General features: G+C 37.0%; 1 protein-coding gene across 1 annotated transcript in view; it reads left to right on the forward strand.

Annotated features, from left to right (window-relative positions):
• Rspo3 (R-spondin 3) overlaps positions 1-22,334 on the forward strand; it is an 88,538-nt gene extending 66,204 nt beyond the window's left edge. Inside the window, exon 5 of the mRNA XM_052169890.1 lies at positions 20,478-22,334. Coding sequence (XP_052025850.1) covers positions 20,478-20,677 — 200 coding nt within the window. The 3' untranslated portion in view covers positions 20,678-22,334. The remainder of the gene's footprint in view (positions 1-20,477) is intronic.
• The last annotated feature ends 3,086 nt before the right edge of the window (positions 22,335-25,420 follow it).

Below are 25,420 nucleotides of genomic sequence, written 5' to 3' on the forward strand. Positions count from 1 at the left end.
GAATGTTACCAGATATTAGAGTCAGGAACACAACTTGGTTGAGACCATTCATTTTTGTTAGAAATGTTTGCTGTTTTCAGAAGTCACATTATAAGTTTTTATTTGGTGTGGAAGATTCCCATAACCATGCCCAACCTGCTGAGATATAGTAAATCCTGCCCAGAAATCATTGCAAGCTTAGCTCACGATAGCTTAAAACTTCCAGCTGTGCAGAGTTCTACACTATGTTTGATGAAGGGTCATCAGGATCTAATGGAGACAAAGTGATTCTCCCTGCTGCTCCCCCTAAATCTCAGCACATCAGAGCAAGAAGCCTACATATCTATTTCTGCCTTCTTTATTAATTTAACTCCCTAATAATCTTAATCATCTCTGGATCATTACATTGCCCCCTAAAAATTCTCCAGTGATAAGCAAGGTTTTTATACAACCATTGACTTCACAATCCCCTTTCTACATTAAGATAGTCTTCAGATACACAAGGAACTGGTTCATTTCTCTCAGAGAATAAAACTCAAATCATGGATTACTTGATGGTATTTATACTCTTCAAACCTTTATTACTGGTGCTGGAGAGATGGTACAGTGGGAAGAAGTCTCTTCTTTGTGAACATTAGGACATAGGTTTCTATCGCTGCACACATATTAAGTGCTAAAAAGTAGCTATGTGCATGCTTGTAACTCCACACCTATGAAAGATAAAGATATAACTTTTAGGGCTTGCTACCTGTCACTTTCCTGATTTACTGACAGATTTTGACCCAAAGGTATAAGTCAACTTCTGGCCTTTGAAAGAATAAACAACCATCAATACCAAATACAAACATGCATACAAACTCATACAATCATTTCTATTTCATCAGATCTTATTTCCTGGGTCACCTTATATGATTTCTTAATACCTCACTTAAATAACAAATACTTTCCTCAAGGTTGAACAAGACAGCATGATTCAATCCTTTAGAGCCTGCTGCTACATTTTCTTTCGTTTTCAGGTCATGTACTTAAGTCTTTCCCAAGACTTTCTCTCCCTATTTATTTCACCAAGCATGCTGCCTCCTGCCCTCACTACCACCCTCGAAAGTGCAAGTTCCATCACATTATCCAATAGCCCTTCATTTGGGTGGCATCACACAGAAAGCAAAATTCAATGGATTACAGCAAAAGCCACAGTCATTCAAAACCCAAGGATAACTCAGGCTTCTTAAACCATGTATTACCACTTCAAAAGAGGATAAAATCTCCAAGATTGAGGCAAGATGAGCCAGCATCATATTTCATGACTTTAAAAATAAGTCCACAGTCCCAGATCCACCAAGGCATCATGTATGGCTGCTGTGGAAGATAATTTAAGCAAGTGAAAGTTGATTTTAGAACCTTTCAACTTTTTACAATCAAAGCTCCCTTCCTTTCCTCGTGTTTCTCTTCCCAGTTGCTGTACAAGATCATCTCTTAGATTCTATCTTAGAAAAAGTCCTGCTAGATCTTTGCCCAGCTTGGATCTAAGAATGGACTGTAGCCCACATGCCCAACCTCCTGGAAACATGGAAGCTCTTAACTCTATAAGAATTTTCCAAAATTCAAATTTTTAAAATAAAAAGGAATATAATCCCTCTCATGTCTCTGGAAATGTGGCTTCCTAGAGTCTCTTCTTGCCACGGTCTAGTGATTCAATCATTGGCTTGGTCCCAAAAAGAACATACTAGCGCGTGACAAGCTAGAATGATTTTTCCAAGGACCATCATGATTCTGAGCGGGCTGTAGCCACTTGAATCTTGTATTTGAGGGGAAGTGGCTAACAGGACAAGAACGCCATAGTAATTAATGAGGCTTATTGAAACAATTTGTGTGGAACATAGAGTTCTAAACGCAGGAGAATGTGGTAGTACAGGCATCTATCTCGACGTGTGCCTGTCCTCACTGTCTTCATGGCACGACGGGCATGAAATTAAGATAAAAAATGCTGTATTTCGTTCAACTTATTCAATATATATCGGTTGAGCAGCTATTTCATGACTTTTGACAGAAAAATGGAAGTATCACTTGGTTTCAGAGCAATGAAACAAGCACACAGGAATATGCATCTCGCATGCTTCACCTTTTGCACAAAAGCGTGCAAACGGGTTAGAAACCTCACAAACACTACCCTGACTTCAGCCTGCCACTACATAATCTGCTCTACCCTTTGTACTCCATGTTAGAAAACCAAAGAGTCAAAATTAAGATAGAATTTCTATCGGATAAGTGTATCATAGTCTTTCTACACTAGTTATTCTACTTGACATAATAAATAGAAACAAAATTCAATATCACTTAGATAATCTGTAAAAGAAATACCGATGTATTTGTTTATATATTGTAATAGCAACTCAAAGTTATATAAGGAGTCATAGTATATAAATACAAAGAAACATGACAGAAATTATGTTATAAGTGACAGGTCAATACTGAAAAATAAAACATAGAGAATTTTGAAGTCTCCCCAAATGAAAGCAATTATTTGATTTATTTTGCCTTAATCAGGTGCTTATTACAAAACCATATTGCATTTTTTCCAATAGTATTTTATGAAGAAAATACAAGGCAGGCTACATATTAATTCAATATGTGAAACTATAGTTGTTAAGAAAAAGTTCACTACACAACCTAAATATAACAGAATATACCTGTAATCGCAGCTCTGAGGGTAGAGGCAAGAGTCTCAGTAGTTCATGGTTTTATTAGTTTTGTAGAGACTTAGAGGTTAGACTAGGCTAGAGACACTATTTTGGATAAAGATCAAAAAGGAAAAGATAGTAAAAGAGAAACCTCTTGAAGATTCAAACTTCTGAAATGGTCTTTCAAAGGAAACATGTACATTTAAAATTATCAAAGATTATATTGAAAGCCAGCTGTCTTGGAATTTTTAAATCTACCACAAAAAATAGAACTTTTCCATCTGTTGGTGGGAAGGACCTATAAATAAATATATGCATGTATACACACACAAACAATCAAGCACATTTGATGCACATGTGTCTATTCGTCCAACCCTCACCCACTCTGACATACATCAACAGTGAGACACAAAGAATGTTGGAACATTATAAATAAGACAGTAAAACCTTACTAATACTTATAAATCAGTGAGCATCTGACTACTAAAAGATTTTGAGGAAGGTAAGCCACCATGTAACTGCTATAGAAGCAATTACAAAGAGCTGTCTTGCTGATTGAGACTGCATATGAGAAGCACGTTCTACTTATATTGGTATACACAAATGGAGAAGCAATCAATCCAACAACTCAGACTTATTTTCTGCAGGTGAATTCTGCCCCCAGGCTCTTTCTTGCATTATGAGTGAAATCAATTAATCATGATGTTTAATACAGTAAATATTACTGTATTATAATAAGTATGGTGACTATCTTTTATTGTTTGACAAAGCCTAGAATGGGACAGAGACTGAATAAAGGATTGTCTGCATTTGGGCTAGCCTGTGGCATATCTGTGGCTAATTCGCTTAACATTTAAATGATGTGGTAAGATACAGCCCAGTGTTTCCAACACTAGTCTCTCAGCTCTGTGGAATGGGACACAGGGCAGGTGGTAAATAGATCTAAACTATCTAAGAGTCCAGACAGCACATGAGAACGAGCAAGCAGCATGTCTGCCAGCATTTCTCTCTGCTCTTGGCCCTGATATGATCTGACCTGGCAGCATCAAGCATCTTTTTCTGTGACTTCCCTTGGTGATGGCTATACTCTGGAATTGTGAACTAAATAGAACTCACTCACCTAAGTTGCTTTTGTGACAGGATTTGTTTTATCACAGCAACAAGGATGAAATTACAATACCACTTCAAGTTTGTATGAGCACTTTGGCTCGAATGCTTGCCTGCTGTTAGGAGCAGAACCCAGGGCTTCATGTATGTTAAACATTCTCTCTACTACCATAGTACAACCTTACTTACCTCCCATGTGTTCTTCAAACCAGTTCTGTATGAAGTCCTATATAGTGAAGATGAAGGAGATGAAGGAGAAAGAAAACAGTGAAATCAAAGCCAAAAAAGACAAGAATATTCAAGCATTTTACAATTAGGTTTATGTAACCAATAAGTAGCTAGAAATATCAATTAGCAGCGATAAAATGCTGTAATATGTTTAGTGAGAATGTCACAAAGTTCACACTTTTAGGTTGGTTGGTTTTCCTACTATGGGACTCTATATTACAGTTGTTTGCTCTGCCCCACAGTATAGAAAACCCTTCAAATAAGGACAAAGTGGCTGTCATAGAACTAGAAATAGACAGCAGAGTGAACTAGTGTTTAAGAGGAAGAGAGGGAAGAATAATGCCACGTTTTCCTGTATCATCAATCTTGCAAGGCTGTCAGCAAAGGCGAGGCATCCAGTCATGTCAATTACGGAAGCAGGCAGCTCGGGTAAGGGAGGCAGTGGAGTGGAATCACACATGACTATCAACACTTCCTCTTCTGTCTCAGAAGAACAAAATTCTGAGACAAATTCTTGGAGCAAGTCGAAATTTATACAAATGAAAATCAAATGATACATACCCAGAGAACTATCTCTCTTTGGAGTTCGTTCAGTTCTTCAGTTTACCCAGCTGGAGTAAATTTCCCAAGTCTCATTCTGTTCAGCTTTTGGAAACAAAGGCCTTTCCCGCTAATTAGAAAGCTATATTTCATCGAAGATGAAGACAATGCCTTGGCTTAGAGATTCCATTTTAAAAACAATACCAACAAAAGCTTCTGCTGCACAGTTACCATGAGGAGATTTGAGACCATCTCTTCCGCACATGTTAGAATATCTTATGAGCCTTACATGTGCAGCTGAAGAAAAGTGGGTAAGACCAAATGCATTTTTATTTAGACTCTACAAAAATATGCCATGTTTATACTACCTTATATCTAATAGAAAATACCAAACCATAATTATCAAGAGTAGAATATTGACAGAGGGTTGGGGAGATGGCTCACTGGGTAAAGTACCAGAAAGGCGGGGAATGTCTCAGACAGAGCAGTCAGGAGCAAATTTTATCAAAAGCAAACAAGTGTGCACAGAGAGAAGGGAGCAGAGAGAAAAGAAGGCTCTAACAAAATGGAGAGAGGCATTGTTTTCTGAAATCACTTTCCCATGGCTACCTCACAGCTAATGCCCAGGGCCTGTCTAGGCAGGGCAGCCAGAAATTGGCTCGCCAGAAAGGACAGAAGCTTGCCAAATCTTTTGTCCTGGGTATAGAAGAAGACAGAACTAGGGGCTTGTCTCTGGCCCCTCAAGTGTACCTGTCTGCCTGTCAGGTATCTGGCTAGAATCTGGTTCCTCAGCTGGAGTTGGAAAAACATGAGTCAACTCGGAAAGATTTAGGACCAAGAAATAGAAGATATACAAGGAAAAATCTCTTTTGAAAATGTAAGCTTTCTGATCAATCTGGCCTATACACAGGACTTGAAGCCTTCCTGTTGATTGGTGTTGTGGAGTCTTTTCACTGCTTTTAATGTTTAAATTACCAAGAGAACTTGATGAAGTAATTTGAAAAAAAAATTACTCTCCAAACCACACTTTGACAATTCAACTAACTTCAGATCAAAAGGCATGTGTCCTGAATTTGTACAGACCTTTATTCTTGTCGTTATTCTTAACGAGTAAGCATAATAACTTATTTTTAAGTTGTAGATGATGCATTAGGTATGATAAACAGTGTCTAGAAGATTTAACGTATATGAGAATATTGTAGGTTTTATATAAATTCCACTTCATTTTATATAAGACATCGTAGTTTCCTTGGGGCTTTCTATCTGTGGGGCTTCTCTCATTCATTCTTCCCTTAAACTGAGGACAACTGTATTTAATGTGAACATCACATAGAATTCCAAGTATTCTAAGTGAACTGGGCATGTAAACAAACTTGGTGGAGAGTGAGAAGGGAAACTGCATAGAATAATATCACAAATAAAAAAAGGATGGTTTCAGAAGAAATCTCAGTTGTTAAGAATACTTGCTGCACAGTCACGGAGATCTGATTTCAAATCCCTAGGACTCATATAAAAATTGTGTATGGCCATATATCCACCTGTAATCCCAGAGCTGTATGAGACAGGGGGATTTCTAGGACTTGATGGCTGTGGGTCTAACTCTAGGTTCAGTAAGAGACCCTGCCAAAGGAACAAGGTCGAAAATAGTAGGCTGGAACACCTAATGTCCTCCTCTTATGTTCTCACAGACATTGTATTCTCTCTCTCTCTCTCTCTCTCTCTCTCTCTCTCTCTCTCTCTCTCTCTCCCTTTCTCTCTCCACACACACACACACACACACACACACACAGAGGACATGAGCATATAAATCCATTTGGAGATATTCAGTAATATTTTGAAAAGATTAGGTCCAAATTGAAATTTTTCAATAAGACATAATGTTGCAAGCACATTTTTATGACTTTTTTTTTCATTTGATGAAAATGTTAGAGCTTAGCTGCTGCTTACTGGCCCAATATTGGTATGAATGTTATGAGAGTAACCAATAACTTTTTCACTGAATTTGAGACATGCTTCATAAGTTGGAACTCTTGTGTGATACAACTGATAAAGCAAACAACCCAGATAGCTAGGTAGATCATATGTCCTAGAAAAGAGCTTATTACTATTACTATGCTAAATGGAAATAACATTAAGCCAACTCCCCCTGGCTGATTCTATACCCATAGATTAGTGTACCTTTCAACCCTCATTGTAGAAGCTTCATTTATCAGTAAGTGGCAGTTGACATAAAGACGAACAGCAACTGGTCAAGGTGCAAAGACTAGGAGACTCCAGCATATGCAGCCCCAAAGGGCATATCTGGCTCCTTCCAAGGCTCAGGAATCATCACTTAAGGGAGTGAGAGAAAGATTGTAAGAGTCAGAGACAGTAAACAACTACAGTAACATAGCATTTCCTGGGCAGAGCAGGGCTGATGCACATAGAACTCACAGTAGTTGTGACAGCCTGCATACGACATACACAAGATCAAGCCAAAGTCCAATCACAGGGGAGGGAAGCAGTCACAAAAGCCTACCCTTAAACTAAAGAGCTATTAGCAACTGATGGTTTCTGGAACAGCAGAAATCAGTGAGTTTTATTTGTTGGGATTTTTGTTTTGTTTTGTTTTTCTTTTCTGATTTTTGTTTTACAGGAATTCAGCCCTTGAGAGGCTACCAGAGCTCCACAAGATGTCCCTAGAACAGTGCACATCCTGGCAGGATTAAGTGGACTTAATGGGTTTAAAACCCAAATAGTTAAAATTGGGAGGGAGTAGGCCAGTGGGAGCATTGGCAGGGAAATTGTATACTTGATCAAAATACATTCTCAAAGCAATAAAAACTTCTACAGCTTCTACAAATTTCTGAATTATAAGTATTCCTATTTCAAGTTATAAAATGCATAAACGTTTATAGCTGGCATATAAAACAACCAAAATATTCTATGCAGAATAACTTGTTAGTTGGCTGTAATATAAATAAGGTAATCATGAGTTTTATGAGTAAATGAACTAAAAAACTTTAATGAATTAAATTATAATACTTTTGGCATTAAGTGATTAACAGAAATAATACATATGCTTATCCAGTAGTTAGGAATGTTTAAAACTCAGCATGTTATTAAAAATGTGCTATTCAAATATGCACCAATCCAGACATTTCAACATATAAATTAATGGGTTTGACTCAGTGCCCAAGAGTTTTGTAATCAGACCTAATGTGGTAGAAGGTATTTCAAAAATAAGAATTCTTACTTGAAAATACTAAAATTGCTAGCTTCACCTGAATATTTAGACAAATAACAAGGCAGTTTAAGAGAAATAAGCCCATAAAAATAATATTAAATATAAAATATCTAATATAAAGTGTCATGTCCTACCCTGTTTTAAAAATATTACATAGAAAGTTTCATTTTACATTTAAAATTAGTACATTTTTTAAAAAACATTGTAAATACTTTGGATGTTGTAAAAAAAAAATGGGTACTTTCTCCAGTTTTCACTTTTAATTCATTTAATACTAATTACAGCAAGAAGATGTACTATCAGGTAATATCCAGTGCCATAAAGTTTCCTAAGGACATATGCAAGTAAGGAGTGCACGCTTGGGCTCAGGGCAATAGAGTTCATGGTTTTGGATTGACTTATCACTGTGTGAAGGGTCATAGAAAACTTTGTCAGGACATGAACCAAAATTCAAATTTCAGATTCTGACTGCTAAGTGAATAATGAACCTAAACAAAAGATAAGTGGGAGAAATTTCTTAAAAGATTTTTTAAAGGCATTGAAGAGATAGCTCAGTGGTGAAGAACTCTTATTCTTGCAGAGGACCTGAGCTCCATTCCCACATGTAAGCCACACACTGGTGGAAAAAAAATTTGATGACCTCCTCTGACCTCTGCAGTCAAAATACATACAATACAGTTACGCAAGCAAACATTCAAGAACAGAAAATAAAAATAAATCAATACAAAAATGTTCTTTAAAACTATTAAAGTACAGGTCCTAAAAAATTATAACTGATGTATATGCTGTTTATGAAGATAAAATGGTTCATAAAGGACCGTGTTTAAGACTGTAGGATTTCAAGAGCTCTTATCTGAAAGCACTGAGGACACCTCTACCCACACCCATAACCAGAACCCCTAACCACCACCTCCTTGACCTAGGAGGATTCAGAGCCCAGGCAGGTGTTCCCAGTGGGACCCTGCTCGCCTTGCCTGTGATGGTTCCTTCCATGTGACTAAAGTTGCATTGAGATCCTTCTGGTTTCCATCTGCACTCGAAGCTGATCCAGTGCCACAGTGCTCCATACCCAAATACCACCAGGAGAGAGTTGTCCTCACGAGAGTGCGGACACATCTGTGAGCAGAAGTAATAGCACCTCTTACACTCAGAGGGACTTGCTCAGAGCCCTCAGGACACAGAATCCAAGGAGCAACCTGGGACAAGATCCTTCTAGTTTCCATCTGCACTGGGAGCTGATCCTGTGCCACAGCACTCTATACCCAATTCGTTCTGGGAGAGAGCTGGTCTCCCAGGAGTGCCAACACACCTATTTGAGCACAGGTAAGACCACCACTTCTGCTCAAATTCCTGTCCCAAGAGGGACCCGCCCTGAGCCATCATGACAGAGGAACGAATGAATAGACAGAACCAGGATCCTTCGGGTTTCTGTCTGCACCCCTGAGCTGACCCTGCGCCACAGCTGTCCATACCCAAACTGCTCCAAGAGAGAACTATTTTCCCAGGAGTACTGACATGAAAGCCACAGACAGAAACAGGAAGAACATCTAACACCAGAGATAACCAGATGGCAAGGGCAAGAACATAATCAACAGAAACCAAGATTACTTGGCATCATCATGAACCAGTTCTCCCACCACAGGGAGTCATGGATACCCCCAACACACCTGAAAAGCAAAACTGATATAAAATCGCATCTCATGATGTTAATAGAGGACTTTAAGAAGGACAAAAATAACTCCCTTAAAGAAATACAGTAGAACACAGGTAAATAGCTAGACGCCCTTAAAAAGGAAACACAAAATTCTCTTAAAGAATTACAGGAAAACACAACCAAACAGGTGAAGGAATTGAACAAAACCATCCATGATCTAAAAAGGAAAATAGAAACAATAAAGAAATTATGAAGTGAGACAACCCTGGTGATAGAATACCTGGGAAAGAAATCAGGAGTCATAGACGCAAGCATCACCAACACAATACAAGAAATAGAAGAAAGAATCTCAGGTGCAGAAGATACCATAGAAAAGATGGTAATGAAAATACAAAAAGCTCCTATCCTAAAACATGCAGGGACTCCTGGACACAATGAGAAGACCAAACCTAAGGATACTAGGTATAGAAGAGAGCAACGATTCCCAACTTAAAGGGCCCGTAAATATCTTCAAAAATTATAGAAGAAAACTTAACTAACCTAAAGAAAGAGATGCCTATAAACATACAAGAGACTTATAGAACTCCAAATAAATTCGACTAGAAAATAAATTCCTCCCATCACATAATAGTCAAAACATCAAATGCATAAAACAAAGAAAGAATATTAAAAGCAGTAAGGGAAAAGGGTAAAGTAACATGTAAGGGCAGACCTATCAGAATTACACCAGACTTCTCACCAGAGACTATGAAAGCTAAAAGGTCCTGGACAGATGTTATACAGACCCTAACAGAACATGAATGCCAGCCCAGGCTATTACACTCAGCAAAACTCACAATTACCATAAATGGAGAAAGCAAGATATTCCATGACAAAAACAAATTTACACACTATGTTTCCACAAATTCAGTCTTACAAAGGATAATAGACGGAAAACTCCAATACAAGGAGGGAAACAGCATCCTAGAAAAATCAAGAAAGTAATCTTCTTTCAACAACTCCAAAAAAGATAGCTACACAAGCATAAAATTAACATTAAAAATAACAGGAAGAAACAATCACTATTCCTTAATATCTCTTAACATCAATGGACTAAATTTCCCAATAAAAAGACAGAATAATAGACTGGAAACATAAATAGGACCCAGTATTTTGCTGCATACAGGAAAATATCCACCTTAGTGACAAAGATAGACACTACCACAGAGTAAATGGCTAGGAAACAATTTTCCAAACAAATGGCCCCAAGAAACAAGCTGGAGCAGCTGTTCAAATATTGAATAAAATCAACTTTAAACGAAAAGCTATCAAAAAAGAATAAGGAAAGCCCTTCATACTAATTGAAGTAAAAGTCTACCAAGAAGAACTCTCAATTCTGAACATCTATGCTCCAAATGCAAAGCTACCCACATTCATAAATGAAACTTTACTAAAGTGTAAGCACACATTGCACCTCACACAATAATAGTGGGAGACTTCAGCACTCTCATCAATGGACAGATAATGGAAACACAAACCAAACAGAGACACATTGGAACTAAAAGAAGTTATGGACCAAATGGATTTAACAGATATCTATAGTACATTTCATCCTAAAACAAAAGAATACGCCTTCTTCTCAGCATTAATCATGGTACCTTCTCCAAAACTGACCATATAATCTGTCACAAAGCAGGCCTCAACCAATACAAGAAGATTGAAATAACCCCATGCATCCTATCAGATCACCACAGGCTAAGGGTGGTCTTCTATAACAACAAAAACAACAGAAAGTCCACAAACACATGGAAGCTTAACAATGCTCTACTCAATGATAACTTTGTCAATGAAGAGATAAAGAAATTGAAGACTTTAAATTTAGTGAAAATGAAGGCACAACATACCCAAACTTATGGGAGGACACAATGAAAGCTATGCTAAGAGGAAACACACAGCTCTGAGTGCCTCCAAAAAGAAACTGGAGAGAGCATATACTAATTATGCTCACCTGAAAGCTCTAGAACAAAAAGACGCAAATACACCCAAGAGGAATAGAAGGCAGGAAATAATCAAACTCAGGACTGAAATCCACCAAGTACAAACAAACAAAAAGAACTATACAAAGAATCAACAAAACCAGGGGCTGGGTCTTCAAGAAAATCAACGAGATAGATAAACCCTTAGCCAGACTAACCAGAGGGCACAGAGACAGTATCCAAATCAACAATATCAGAAATTTTTAAAAAAGGAGATATAACAAGACACTGAGGAAATTCAAAAATTAATCAGTTTCTATTACAAAAACCTATACTCAACACAACTGGAAAATCTGGATGAAATGGGCAATTTTCTAGATGGATACCAAATACCGAAGTTAAATCAGGATCAGATAAACCATCTAAACAGTCCCATAATCCCTAAAGAAATAGAAGCAGTCGTTTCTGTCCAGGTCCAGATGGGTTTAGTGCAGAATTCTTCAGACCTTCAAAGAAGACCTAATACCAATACTCTTCAAACTATTCTACAAAATAGAAACAGAAGAAATACTACTGACAGTTACACTGCCTGTTCTCCCTTGGAGATGGAACAGTTTCTGTCTAATCAGAAATTTGTCACAATTTCCTTTCATAGAAGACTTCGTAAGAGATTCCTTTTTTTTTTTACTTCTGTAATGTTTAATGTCCCAAATAGATTTTAAAAACTGGTTGAGTGCATATTACTTTTAGCTTCAGAAAATATCATGTATATGTAAGTGGCATTTAACTATTATAAATTATTTTGATGACTTAAAAATTGTCAATATTGAATTGTATATTTTTAAATAAATTTTATTAGTTTAATAAACAAATTAATAAATAAACTTGCATTGAAAAAGAGCTTTTATCTATGATAATAAGAAAATATAAAACTTCCTGATAATTTTGAAAAGGGTTAAATCCTTTTTTATGGTGGTAATTTAATAGCAAAATGATGTTTCTGAATTGAATGTAATAAATATAATACACAGTCGACTTGTGTGTGTGTGTGTGTGTTGAATATGTAAATGTGCTTGAGTGAGCACCCTAGTACTCTCATGTGGAGGCCACAGGAGGTTATCAAGTGATCAAGTGTCTTTCTCTATAGCATTCTACTTTATGTATGTATGTGTATAGTGTGTGTATGTATTTTGAGTGTCTCTCACTTGCTTGCAGTTTCAGCTAAGCTAGGTTCCATCTTTGTCTCTGGCCACCAACTTTGTAGTTATAGGTATTCACAGCTTTATGTGGAGTCTACAGTTTGAACTCAGGTTGTCTTGCTTGCATAGCAAGTGCTCCTATTCGTGGACCCCTCTCCCCAGTCTAGACATCTCTTCTTACCCAAGGTTTACCTTTTGTTCCCCACTCACATTCAACTGTGCTTCTGGCACATTAGTGATATATTCTAGAAATAAAGACATGAGAGGCCATCCACTCAGACCAACAGTCATCTTTGGGTCTAGAACATCTGCCTTGTCTATGATGGATACTCATTGAAATAGTCATCTCAGAATCAAAGGCTCTCATTGTATCACACTATTGATGTTTCAGTAACCTGGGTATAGTAGCTTGTCACTTTATCCCAGTCCTTAGACCTTACCATGTCACAAGAACAGGGGTGGATACAGAAATTAAGAAATCAAGAAAGACAGACTAAGCCACATCAACATAACTTTTATTGCAATAGGTTATTACAGTTGTTTTTACTAACAAGTATCTGTTATTGTTAATCTCCTAACATGCCTAGCATATAAACTAAACTTTTACGGTGGAAAAAATATGTGGAGTTCATATAGGGAGTAGAGACAGTAGCAACTGTGTTTAGCGAACTCTCATTTTTCTCATTTTCAAAAAGTTAAAAAGCTTACAGACACAACATTCTTAACTACAAATGTGCATGGTCATAGCTTCTATGAATTGAATTTTGGTGATCATTACTGTTTTAAATATATGTTGCCTGCAAATAAAATATATATATATATATATATATATATATATATATATATGTATATATACATATATATATATATATATCGATTGCCTTAGATATGGGACCTATTTCTTTGCTCATGATAGTCGAGCACTCTGCCCTGGAGCTCCCAGCTCCCTTCTTACGTTTTATTTTGAAACTAGGCCTCACTAAGTTGCCCAGGCTTACCTTGAACTCGATTGAGATCCTTCTTCAGCCTCCCGAGTCGGTGGTACTACAGGTTTGTACCTCCAAAATTGCACCAAGCCTCTGCAATAGTCACTGAGAGCCAAGGGCATAAGAAACCTAAGTATTTAGACAAACCTGGGGAAAGATTAGAGATCAAGGGTGGCACCCTGAAGAGGTCATGTGGCCGGAGTCTAAGGTAAAGCAAGGGATTCTAGAAACTGTGCTCCCGGTTAACAAGTATATGGCATCAGAAGACATTATTGGGTGCGGGATACAGGGATGAGCAGGAAGAGGAGTTGGAGGCCGGCCAAGTGGGTGAAGAAATATGCAGGGGCAAGTCACAGAGGGCAAGAACCTTGAGAGCTGCCTTGGGAAGCTTGCGTTTCTCTGCTTCCACCTCCTAATGTGCACATACAGTGCCTTACCTTAAACTTTTCCTTTTTTTCTGAATTCTGAAAAGAGCGTAATGTGCATAGGCAGTGCCTCTTAAAATCTGCTTTTCCAATTGAACGTAAAACGCAATCTAAGTCTCTAAGCCCCATTGATCAGAGAGCTGTTGCTGTAAACACGGCTTCAGACTGTCCCTAATTTACAGTATGCAGTAGGATGGGTGCTAATATGTCAAATTAGCTTTGGCTAACTCATCAAAAGCACCCTACAAGTCAAGTGGAAAAGGAACAGAACTGATTTGTCTATAATCTGACAGAGTACATAGCTTGAATAGCTTTAAATTTCAAGTTGAAGAAATTGAAATGTCTGCCTAAATTTTCTATAAAAGATATCTAGTCTCTTACTGTTTTTTTTTTCAACTGTATTTCTTAAAATTGCAGCAGAGGCAATACATGGATCTATTTTAGTAAAACAAACAAGCAAAAGAGGACAAAAGTCTTGAATATGTTCCTCAAGTCAGCGCTACTGGGTAATAATATAGCTGAGAAGGACATTTGGTCTTGATGGATTTCAGCTGTGTTCTTCAAGACTGGGTCAGGCAGTCCTGTGTTTATACAGCCCACAGGTCAAAGGCCTTCTAAGTATGTATCTACACAACAGATCATAACTGCTGCATAAAAATACTTGTACTGTAGTGGCCCCCATCCCTTGAAATCTTCCTCTAGCGACATAGTAACTAAAACTAATGAAAGTTTTCATTTGTATCTTCTGTGCATAAAAACATGGCCAAACTTAGACTTGTAAATGAGATTAACTCCTTTTAACAGATATAGCCAAAGACTAAAATCGGTTAAATTCCACTAAAGGCCAGGTGGGTAAATTTTATCTTTTTGAAGGGTTTTTTTCACTAGTTGGTTGGAGTCATGGAACTGGTGGAGTTTCTTTCTCAGTCTAGAATGGGAAATACACTTTTAGATCTTACTTAAATGTTTAGCCTAGCTTTTCTTGAAACAATGAACTACTTAAAGCTCCTTAGCTCCCCCTAATGGACATTTTGAGAACTTCACAAATAAATCTCTTAAATAATTCTATATTAAGGAAAACAAACAAAAAACCTCTGTTATTTATAACCTAAGTAATTGTTGTAACTTATGATTGCAGGAAAAGTACATCTCATTCATATTTTCATTGTGCTTAAAATAGTATTGAATGTATTCTGAGACTTATGTTTTCAAATGACATTTTAATGTCTAATACATAATATATAACATGGAATGTATGAAGAGAAAACAATTCAAGATATATTCTGCTCTCAGTTTTAAAAGTTTATTCATTTTCTGGTCATAGTTGGATTTTGACATGTTTTTAAGATATTGTTTGCAACTAAGTTTCATCTCAGTTCCTGCCCTAAATATACCTAATTTAAAAAGTTTCCTTACAAATTACAGGATTAATAAGTTATTGCAAATTTTATATCTGTTATGAAAAATGTGTTATTAGTAACTATGTGATCTCAACTAAATTTTATGTGCATATATTTAAGAAAATTGGCTTCTCTTATAAACAAATAAAGTTTATATATGTCTTATATAAACAAATAGAGTTTTCAGGTATGGCAGAATTCAAAATAAACTCAGAAGGTTGCATATGTGTGTGTATATATATGATATGTATCATGTATAATATATAACATAATTGTATATACATTTGTATACATAATTATTGTTCAATGCATTAAATATGTATATAAGATCATTATATATATAAAACATATGTAACAGTAATAAAGAAAATGATCCTGTCAATGAGAGAGAGGCAAAGGACATGGAAGTAAGTTGAGGCAGGGTAGCTTGGAAGGGCTGTAGGGAGGAAGGGCAGGAAGAAGAGATGTAGTTCTATTTCAAGCAAAATCATTGGGAATAAAATAAAATACTTAAAGAAGAAAGAAGGAGGAGGAGGGGAGAAAGAAAGAAAAAGGAAAAAGGAAGGAAGGAAGGAAGGAAAGGAAAGGAGAAAATAAAGTATGACTGTAGTTGCTAACTACACTCTTTATAAAAACTGAGTCTTAGTCTCCAGACACAGCATGTTAGAACTTGCATTTTAAAAAGTCCTCTATGTTTAGATCCAGATCTATAGAAGATTCTAGATAGTACTCATGAAAAAGACTACATATGTTTTTTCCATTGGTAGAAAATAATTTCATAATCTCAATATGATCTATTACATATTCACATTTAGATTTTGATAGAGTTTTTAAATCATATGTGGTTTCATTGTCTACATAGGGATTCCAGTTACCCTTCGAAAGTTAATCTCTTAACGTAGGGCATCAGGAGATGAATACGTTTGTGTGCAGGTAGGAAACCGACAAAAATTAAAAGTATAAAACTGTAAGACTGAATTATAAATACCAGCTGAACTCCCTTTGTGGATTTGTTACATATAACAAGATTCTGGAAACTAAAATGGCACATTTTAAAATATGCTGTTGCTGGTTTCCTTTTTCTCTCCTGCCCCCCCATCAAAACTTATCATGCAAATCTCTAAATTCAGCTGTGTTCTGGGATTCTGATAGTTGTCCTTCCGGAGTTTCAGGAACACTGGCACTTCAGGACAAATTCCAAAAGTGGCAATTGAATCCGGCACTCCTCCGTAACTTCCTATATATAGACTCTGATCAAACCAGGGAAGCGGATCTTCAATGTCCCAGGTCACCATGACCTTGCACACCATAACATGTAGAAATCACCCACTGCCTAGCCTGACATCTTCCGTAGTCAGCCTGGCAGACTGTCCTCCCTTTAGGTTTAACTTAAACATGGTCCGAAGAATTACTTCAAGTCTCTGTTAGAGGAGTTCTAAGCTTCCTGTGAAACTTTGTGGTTGCCTCTACCTCAACTAGGCATGTGACCACAGTTGTCAAGCTCCTCCCCATGTCTCACATGTGGGCTCAGGTTAGAGTATAACTTTAGCATTAGGTGAAGACAACCAACATGTTGATACTATAGAGTCACAATATTAGCTTTGGTTTATCATGTGACTTCCATGTCAGACACCATGCTGAGTGTTCTACAAACATCTTATTCAACCTTTAATAAGTTTAGCAAAGAGAAAGGACTGTTTGAAACATCAGTTAATCCTGAGGCTTATCAGATACTTGCAAAAGGTTATGCAACTACTTGTATTAGACAAAGAATCTGAACAGTGTTCTCTGACACTAAGGATGCTACTCTAAAACTTCAAGTGGCTCTCTACAAGACTATGTTGGTCTATTTTCTGCTTTTCTAAAAGACTCTCACAGACTGTGTTATAAACAATAGAAGATTACACATCACATGGATCTGGAGACCAGAAATCTAAGAATGCTGTGTTGCTGTTTCATTCTCCAGCTGCATGGTTAATGTTAGAAAAGCCAATGTGTTTGTGTGAGAAGAAAAGGAGCCAAATTTGTTCTTGTTATCAGGAATCCATCTCTACAATAGCCCATTGCCATGATAACAACATTAATCTATTTACAAGGGTAAAGTTTCTTCAATGCAGTCACCCTCTCAAGACCCCTTTAAAACTATGGTTGCTGTGGTAATTAAATTTTCACATGAGCTCTAAAGAGGACACTCAAATCTTCGCAAATTGAGTTTCAGATTGCACTCAATTACTAATAGCAATTTCTCTATGATTTTTCCTCAAACCTAGTTCATATAGCTAGAACATAGGGGGAAATGAATGTTCTTTTAATCATTAGAATGTGTCACAATCCAATCCAGTCAGGCCTACCAACACAGTCATGAGTAGTATATGCAGTGAAGGGTAACACACACACACACAAACACACACACACACACACACACACACACACACACGGGGGGGGGGGGGGGAGAGAGAGAGAGAGAGAGAGAGAGCGCAGATTATTTTAATTGAAATGCTTAGTTTGCAAAATTGCAAAAGAGTCACAAAATAACTATTAACCACATCAATGAAAACTCAGCAAGTTACTACAATAGAAACAAAAGTCCCTTTAATGAAAACCTTACAAAATTATCCCAAATTGCACGTGATTTTTTTAATGGACTGCAGCCACTCTGGGCATGTCTATTTTATTTCTTGGACAAGAGTAAAATGTATTATTTGTGCCGAAAAATAGTGAACATTTCCAACTGCTAACACATGGCCTATGAAGAAAAGAATAATCCCATTTTTCCTCTTGCACAATAACCCTCCAGTGGGCAGCAACCATGTACAATGTGCTAGTTTCCTGTTGTTTTAAGTGGGCCTCCCATTTCACTCACCACCCAGACTAAACAGCTATTTCTTGAATAATAAAGCCATAATACTAAACTTCAAGATACTTGCAAAAATGATTCTGCCTGTCTTAGGAAATAATCATATTGGTTTGCTAATAAGCAGAAATACCTTGGAAGTTAAATTGCTTGTCACAAGTGGCAAAAAAATTACATCAAGAAATAAATGAAAAAGAAACAATATATTTCTTATGTTTCTAAAATTACGGCCAGGATCACAGCTGTAATATGTTGGATCATCATCAAGAGAACAATGTCAAACACTGAATTTCTGGGTAATTTCCTTTAAAATGATATTTTTTGGGGTCAATAATTCCTGTAGAACTGTAGAATGATTTGTGTTAACTATTTTTAGAATTGAACTAAAACACCCTCAAGGTGGTCCTGGAACTAGAGATATTATGTCATCCATTGCTTGCAACCACCCCCCCCCCCCTGATAAGAAAAACCAGTGTGTGAAATGCTAGCATTGCCTAGGCCTGTGAAGGATTATGGAGCTGAAATTAGGTTGCATGGTCAGAAAGGGAAATTTGCTCTTCAGGGTTGTTTGATTGGTTGGTTGGTTGGTTGGTTGGTTACTTCACTCAACACAACTCTACCAATATGCCATTAAAACCAACAAGAAGGCTTGGGGTCTGTCTTTAGAAACCTTAGCAACACAATACTCCTTAATGGAAATAAAACAGTGAAATGGGCAAATCAGTGGACAAGTAGTTGACCTTAGAAGTCATAGCCGACTGCTTTTGTCCAATTCCATGTACCACGAATAACTAAGTAACCTGATCCTTGTTTTACCTCCTTGGGACTCTCATTTTTTACTAATTGTCTGACTAGTGTTCAACATGTACTTTGTTAAACTCAACCAGTGAAATTTTCTGAAGCAATTGGAAGGTTTTATAAACACAACCTCATGACAGAGCTATTCATGGCATAAAATCATTAATCTGAGGAGGCTGAGTTGTCCCTAGTATACATATGAAGCATTAATAACACCATTCCCTAGGATTCTGTAACCAGAGTACAAGAAGAGAAGCCAAACCACTGAATTCAATATTTGCAGACTGTTTCAGGACATAAAAATATTTTGGTTCTCTCACACAAACAATTTTTCCAAAGTACTTTCATCCATAATGCGTCAGTGTAGGCAGACAGATTTCCAAGTTTGCATGGCTCAGAGTGTGGGGTATAAATGTTTAAGACTTGTCACATCAAAGACTAGTTGGTTGCAAGTTTTAATTTATAATGAATTGATTTGAGTATAAATAAATTCATTGTTACTTACATGTTAATGAATCTTACTAAAACCATATACTTAAAAATTATAAATTTTATGTAAAAAATTTCTCCTGACAAAATTAATTTCTATTCTTAAGGAAATAGGGAAAAATCTGTTTTGTTATTTGGCAAAATACTCACCAAAATTTTTCATAGTTATTTAATAAAATTAAATAAAATTTACCATTCATTCTTGCTCCATATGGTATACATTGTACCTACCCATATGAATACCTTTGTAGTCATGCTGATTTCAATGAAAAAAAATAATCATCTCACTATATGGGTCTGAAGTAAAGTAAAAAAAACTGGATCTGTGCTACAGATCCAGTTAAAGGTCAACAGCCTTCATGGAATACAGCATATAGCTGAGAAATATCTGATTGATCAATTAAAAACAAAATGTCTCTGTCCTTGTAAGTTATACTATAGCAGTATTGATAAGTTGTATCAATACACCCTGCACATAGAGAAATTGCAATGCAAATTAACTTCACTTTATGCTAAAGTAAAGCATAATTACTTGGGTATGCATTATGAACTATTATATCTGTATTTGTTGTACAAATCAATTCTCTTCTCTGAGATAACATGCTAATATCACCACAGCTTGCAAATATATAACTGCTATTTGTAAATTTGAATATAAAGTAGTGCCTTAAATATACATGATTTACCTATCATATGTTTATATGGTAAAATAATATATGTAAAATGTCCCATTTGGTACGCGTAAGTGACTATCATGTAAAGTAAACCCCTTAATTCTATCAGTCACACAAATTCTATTGGTTTGTCAAAAGCAATTGAGTGAAAGGCTTAAAGAGTATGTTTGTTATCTATGAGTATAATATGCAACTTGAGAGGGAAATGCTATCTTTAGCAAGTTAAAATAACCAAGGAGAATATAATTCAATACAATTTTTAAAATGAATGTCCTTTTATTTTAGGGAAAAAAGGAAGAGAGAGAAAACGAAAAAAACTGAATAAAGAAGAAAGAAAGGAATCAAGCTCCTCCTCAGACAGCAAAGGTTTGGCGTCTAGCAGAGAGACCCCAGAGCAGCAGGAGAGCAAAGAGAGACAGCAGCCGCCGAAGAGAAGAGCCGGAGACAAACAACAGAGATCGGGATCAGTCAGCACTGTACACTAGAGGGTCCCGTGAGGTTACTGTAGACTCATGATGCTGCTATGTCAACCAGATGTCCAGGACAGGTGTTCTAGCCATTAGGACCACAAACGGACAACACATCAGTTACCACTCTGTCTGAACGACATTCCTAGTAGTTGCTATATTCTTCATACAAACATAGTTAACAGCAAAGATCCAAATGATCAAAGGAGGGATACTTTCAGGTGTTTATCTTATTGCTTCCGTGTATTTTTAAAAGATGAGAAAATGTGTACATAATTATCAATAAGCTATAAAAGATCTTCAGTGCTATGATGACAGCTGGAGAAGAATCATCTTTCCTTTATAAAAAAAAATCTTCAAATAATTGTCTTTAAGAAGCAAAAGATAATTCTGCAACTTTGAAAAGGCAGTGTCCCTCAAAAGAAAGCTTTGTCAGGGGAGAAAAACATCGCTCCATGTGCAGGGTGGATTTGTCCTGGAGAACTAGTGAATGCTCAGAATTAGGGCCTGGCATTTGGAATCCTAGAGTCTATCACCATGGAAGCGAGTGTTTTAAGATTACTTCTGTTGCCCTCATCTGCAAGAAACTGAACATGCATAAGAGAGTTAAATATACTGTGTGGGGTTGGAGTAAGGCACGCTGTGGAAGAAATCATAGAGCTGGAGATAATCTTGGGCTTTCCAGAACTGTGAGGGGTTTTCGTCACCTGGAACGGGACTCCAATCTATGTGGCTGATCTTCCGCTGTTCCTTGGTTTATATTAGTCTGTAAACATGTACCCATAACTTTCTTCCAAAAGTACAACCATACTTACTAGAAGAAAAGTCTAACTCTTTGGAAAACAAAAGTGTTAAGAAGAAGGTGACATGTTTGCAAAGTTGAGTGTTTTCTTTCTTAATGAGGGGAAAACTATTTTATTACCTGCTTATGGGTCCACCTTAAGCAGTTATGGAACTTAAGGAATACTTCTTTCTAACAAGGTGTATCTAGTAGGAGAGGAAGCCACCACAATAAATATATTTGTTAATAGTTTCTAAAGCTTGGTTCACTTTATTTTATTGGGTAAGAGTTAGAGATTCACAAACTAGGAAAAGGGAATCTGCTCTATGGAAGAACCTGTGCCCTATAAATTTGTAAGTTAGGATTCTCAGTTTCCTTCATCAATCTATCATTACCTGAGCCAATAGAAGCTTACTTATGGGATGCTAGGAGATATTTATTATTTTTTCTTACTTTAATTAAAAAGATGTATTATGGGCACATAAGCCTACCTAAATGATCTCACTGATCCTTCCCCTTCATTTCTTAGAGATGAGCACTTTGTCCCCCTGAAACTTCAACATTTAGCCTTTTCTTCTCCATATTTCCTCAGTCTGTCAATCTCTTTTGGGAACTGGAGTCGCCCTAGCAGGAAGCCTCAGCAATATTTCCCAGAGGACCCAGGCAGGCCTGCACAGGAGGAGGGAATCTCTGACTGTGTCTCATGACCCACTTTAGCCTTCTGCAATGACAGATGTGCAGCCACTCTGGGTACCACGGTTCCAGCCCTCTCAAGGTCACTGCCTCCTGAAGAAACTGCACAGAGTTTGCCCACTGTCTGTCTCTGGACATCCTTTCTTCGCCAACTGTACTGCTCACGTGGACTACCTTGCTTAAATGGTTTTCCACTTCTCTTTTAAGACATAAAAGTTTGAAATAGTGTATACCTGCTTCTTATTCTGGTGTTTCTTTTCTCGTCTGCGTGCCACAAGCTTTCCAGTCAACTGGAACCTTCTGTTTAGAAGAGTTCTCCTTCAACCTTCATGTAAAGCTTATGTTACCCAAGGGAATCAAACTTACTCTGCAGAATTATGTTAAGTGGAAGTATGTCTCCATGTAAGAACTTTTGGGTGCATCTCTCTCCGTTTTGGTGTTCTTTTGTTGAGTGTGAGTCACCACCATATTTTTACATGTACTTCTCTTCATCAATATATTCATTCTTCCACCAACAATTCCTGATAAGGTCTAGAAAAAGACTACAATCCACCAGGTCAGAGCAAACAGAGGAGAAATATTGTCATGTTTTCCCATATGGCCCGCTATAACACAAAACATTTACATCTTTGATGCAAAATTTAAATATATTAAAATACAACAGAAAACAAATTACAACTAACATTAATCATACATTCTTTAGAATATACATGAAAACATGATAATAACTTCTATTAAAATTTCAATCTACCTGGGTAGATTCTTAAGCTTAAGAAATCATATAATACTCAAATATGCAGCCCTCCTTGAGCGAGGTCTTACCACTGACATATGGAAAACTTCTCACACTCATCCTAAAAGGCATTGCTGATAGTATTAAATGTTCAGGAAATTCTTGATATAGAAATATAATTTAAAGAGTAGAACATCGCATATCTATCAGTACCTACTTTATACCCCTACCCTACTCTCCTAATTCTACCTATAAAGCTCCAGAGTCTAGCTTTATAGCTGTTCTATTACCTGAGCAGTTGTTCTGGTAGAACTGTACTCATTTGTAATGTCACTAAAGCACTGTGGCCTCCATTTTTTCATTGCAACAAGAAAGGGGATGGAGGCTGGAGATTGTTCCCAGGCCAAAGGACATTTGGCATTTTTTCCACATCGTGGTGATGTTCCTAGTGAATGCTCCTTGGTGAACATGTCCTTTGTAAATGGCCCAAACTTTGTTTTACAGGAAAGTGGAAATGTGTAAGATGAGGCAGACCTAACTCTAGGGCTCCAGTGTTACTGAGTCACCCTTTCTAATATTAGCATTATTCAAATACTCAAATGAATGAAAGAGGGAAGAAAAGGTGTATAAAATACTTACTGCCAAGAATAGAGGCTGGTCCTCACAAAATGAATGGAAAAGAACATGGAGAATATGCAGTATCTGGACATAGATAGGCAATGTTAATGACTGAATTCTGCTGATCACTGGGTTATAACTTAAGCAAGCCTGGACCAGCTGTGTGGCCTTTCACAGTCTCTGTTCTTTCTAGCAAGAATGCAATGAAATTAAAAAGATCTTGACTCAATGTAAAAACAATTATTCTATAAACAAGTAAATTTCACACAAACAAAAAATGGTGACTATAAATCAAATAGGTAAATCAATTTTATTTGTAATTAGCATACAGAATCTCAGCAAGTAGACTGTATAATGCTTTCAAGAAATAAATATAAATACAAGAATTATAAAAACAGACCAGTAGTCATCCAAGGATCAATACCAATTTACTGTTTGCCTTTGATCTTTAAAGCAAGAAATAATTATTCTCAAGAATATGCACATTTTATAAGTAACCACATAGATACTTCACATCTTTTGGAGATGTGTTTCAATAGCAAAATGACTTACTAAATTCTTTCTCTTAGGACTGAAACTGTTTTTAGGCAAATTAAATGGGAAAGAATTCTTCTTTCTCAGGCAAATTCATTATGAGGTGTAACTTCTTTCATGCTGAGGGAGTGTTTGTGAAATTCATCTTCCTCTAAAAAGTTAATTAAACTGTTGGTCAGATCAACTGAGAAATCCAATTTTAATTCTTTTCTAGCATATATTAGCTGTACATCATAATGGTTTTCCTTATATACCCATACATTGTCACACATTGTACATAAGGTATCTTGATCATATTAACATTCCATTACCTGTCCTTGTCCACCTCATACTCTTGATGATCTCCTCCTCCTCCTGTTGCTCTTTTTCCTCCTTTTTCTTCTTCTTCCTTGGAACTAGGTCTCCTTTTACTTTTATGTCCTTCTATTTTGTTCTGTTTTGTTTTGTGACCCACTGAGTTTTGTTAGGGTTACTCACAGCATCTTGGATGACAGTTGATTTACAGGTACATGGACATCTTGGCCAGTAGTTATACCATTACAAAAAACTTACCTACATGGTTATCAATCCTCAGGAAGAGTGGGACTGCAAGATCTCCCCTTCCCCAGTGACAGGTTATTGGTAAAGCTAATCACATACAGATCTCATGCAGGCAATCACAATTGCAATGAATTCCAGATTACTTAGAATTTAGTTCTCCACAACCCTGACCCTTCCATCAGCTCTTGGATTCTGCCTACCTTTCTCATGTGATATGCCATGAACTCCAAAGAGAGTGACATAACAAATGTCTCATCTATCATTGAGCCTGAAATAGTGACTCAGAAAAGAAATCCCATTATAAACAATGATACCAGTAGCAGAACCTGTGCCACAGCCCACAATACCCAAATACCATCAAAAGAAAGCTGGTCTCCCAGGACTGTGGACATGCCTGTGAGCACAGGTAAGACAACCATGTCTGCTCCAAGGGACTACCCCACAACCCTCAGGGAAAAGGACAAGAAGCAGCCTGGGAAAGGATCCTTCCAGTTTCTGTCTTCACCCCAGAGCTGACCCTGTGCCACAGCTCTCTACACCCAAATTCCTCTAGAAAATAACGGCTCTCCCAGGAGTACTAATGAACAGGCTTGCAAGAGAGACAAGGCACAGTCAGGGACAGCAAGACCAGCCAACACCAGAGATAAAAAAGATGGTGAAAGGCAAGGCAAGAATATAAGCAACAAAAACCAAGGCTACTTGGCATCATCACAAAACAGTTCTCCCACTACAGTGAGCTCTGGATGCTCCAACACACCAGAAAAGCAAAACTCTGATATAAAATCACATCTCATGATGATAGGGAACTTAAAGAAGGACATAAATAACTCCTTTAAAGAAACACAGGAGAACACAGGTAAAT

The sequence above is a fragment of the Apodemus sylvaticus genome, chromosome 23 (assembly GCF_947179515.1).
Source record: "Apodemus sylvaticus chromosome 23, mApoSyl1.1, whole genome shotgun sequence".
NCBI classification, from domain to species: Eukaryota; Metazoa; Chordata; class Mammalia; order Rodentia; family Muridae; genus Apodemus; species Apodemus sylvaticus.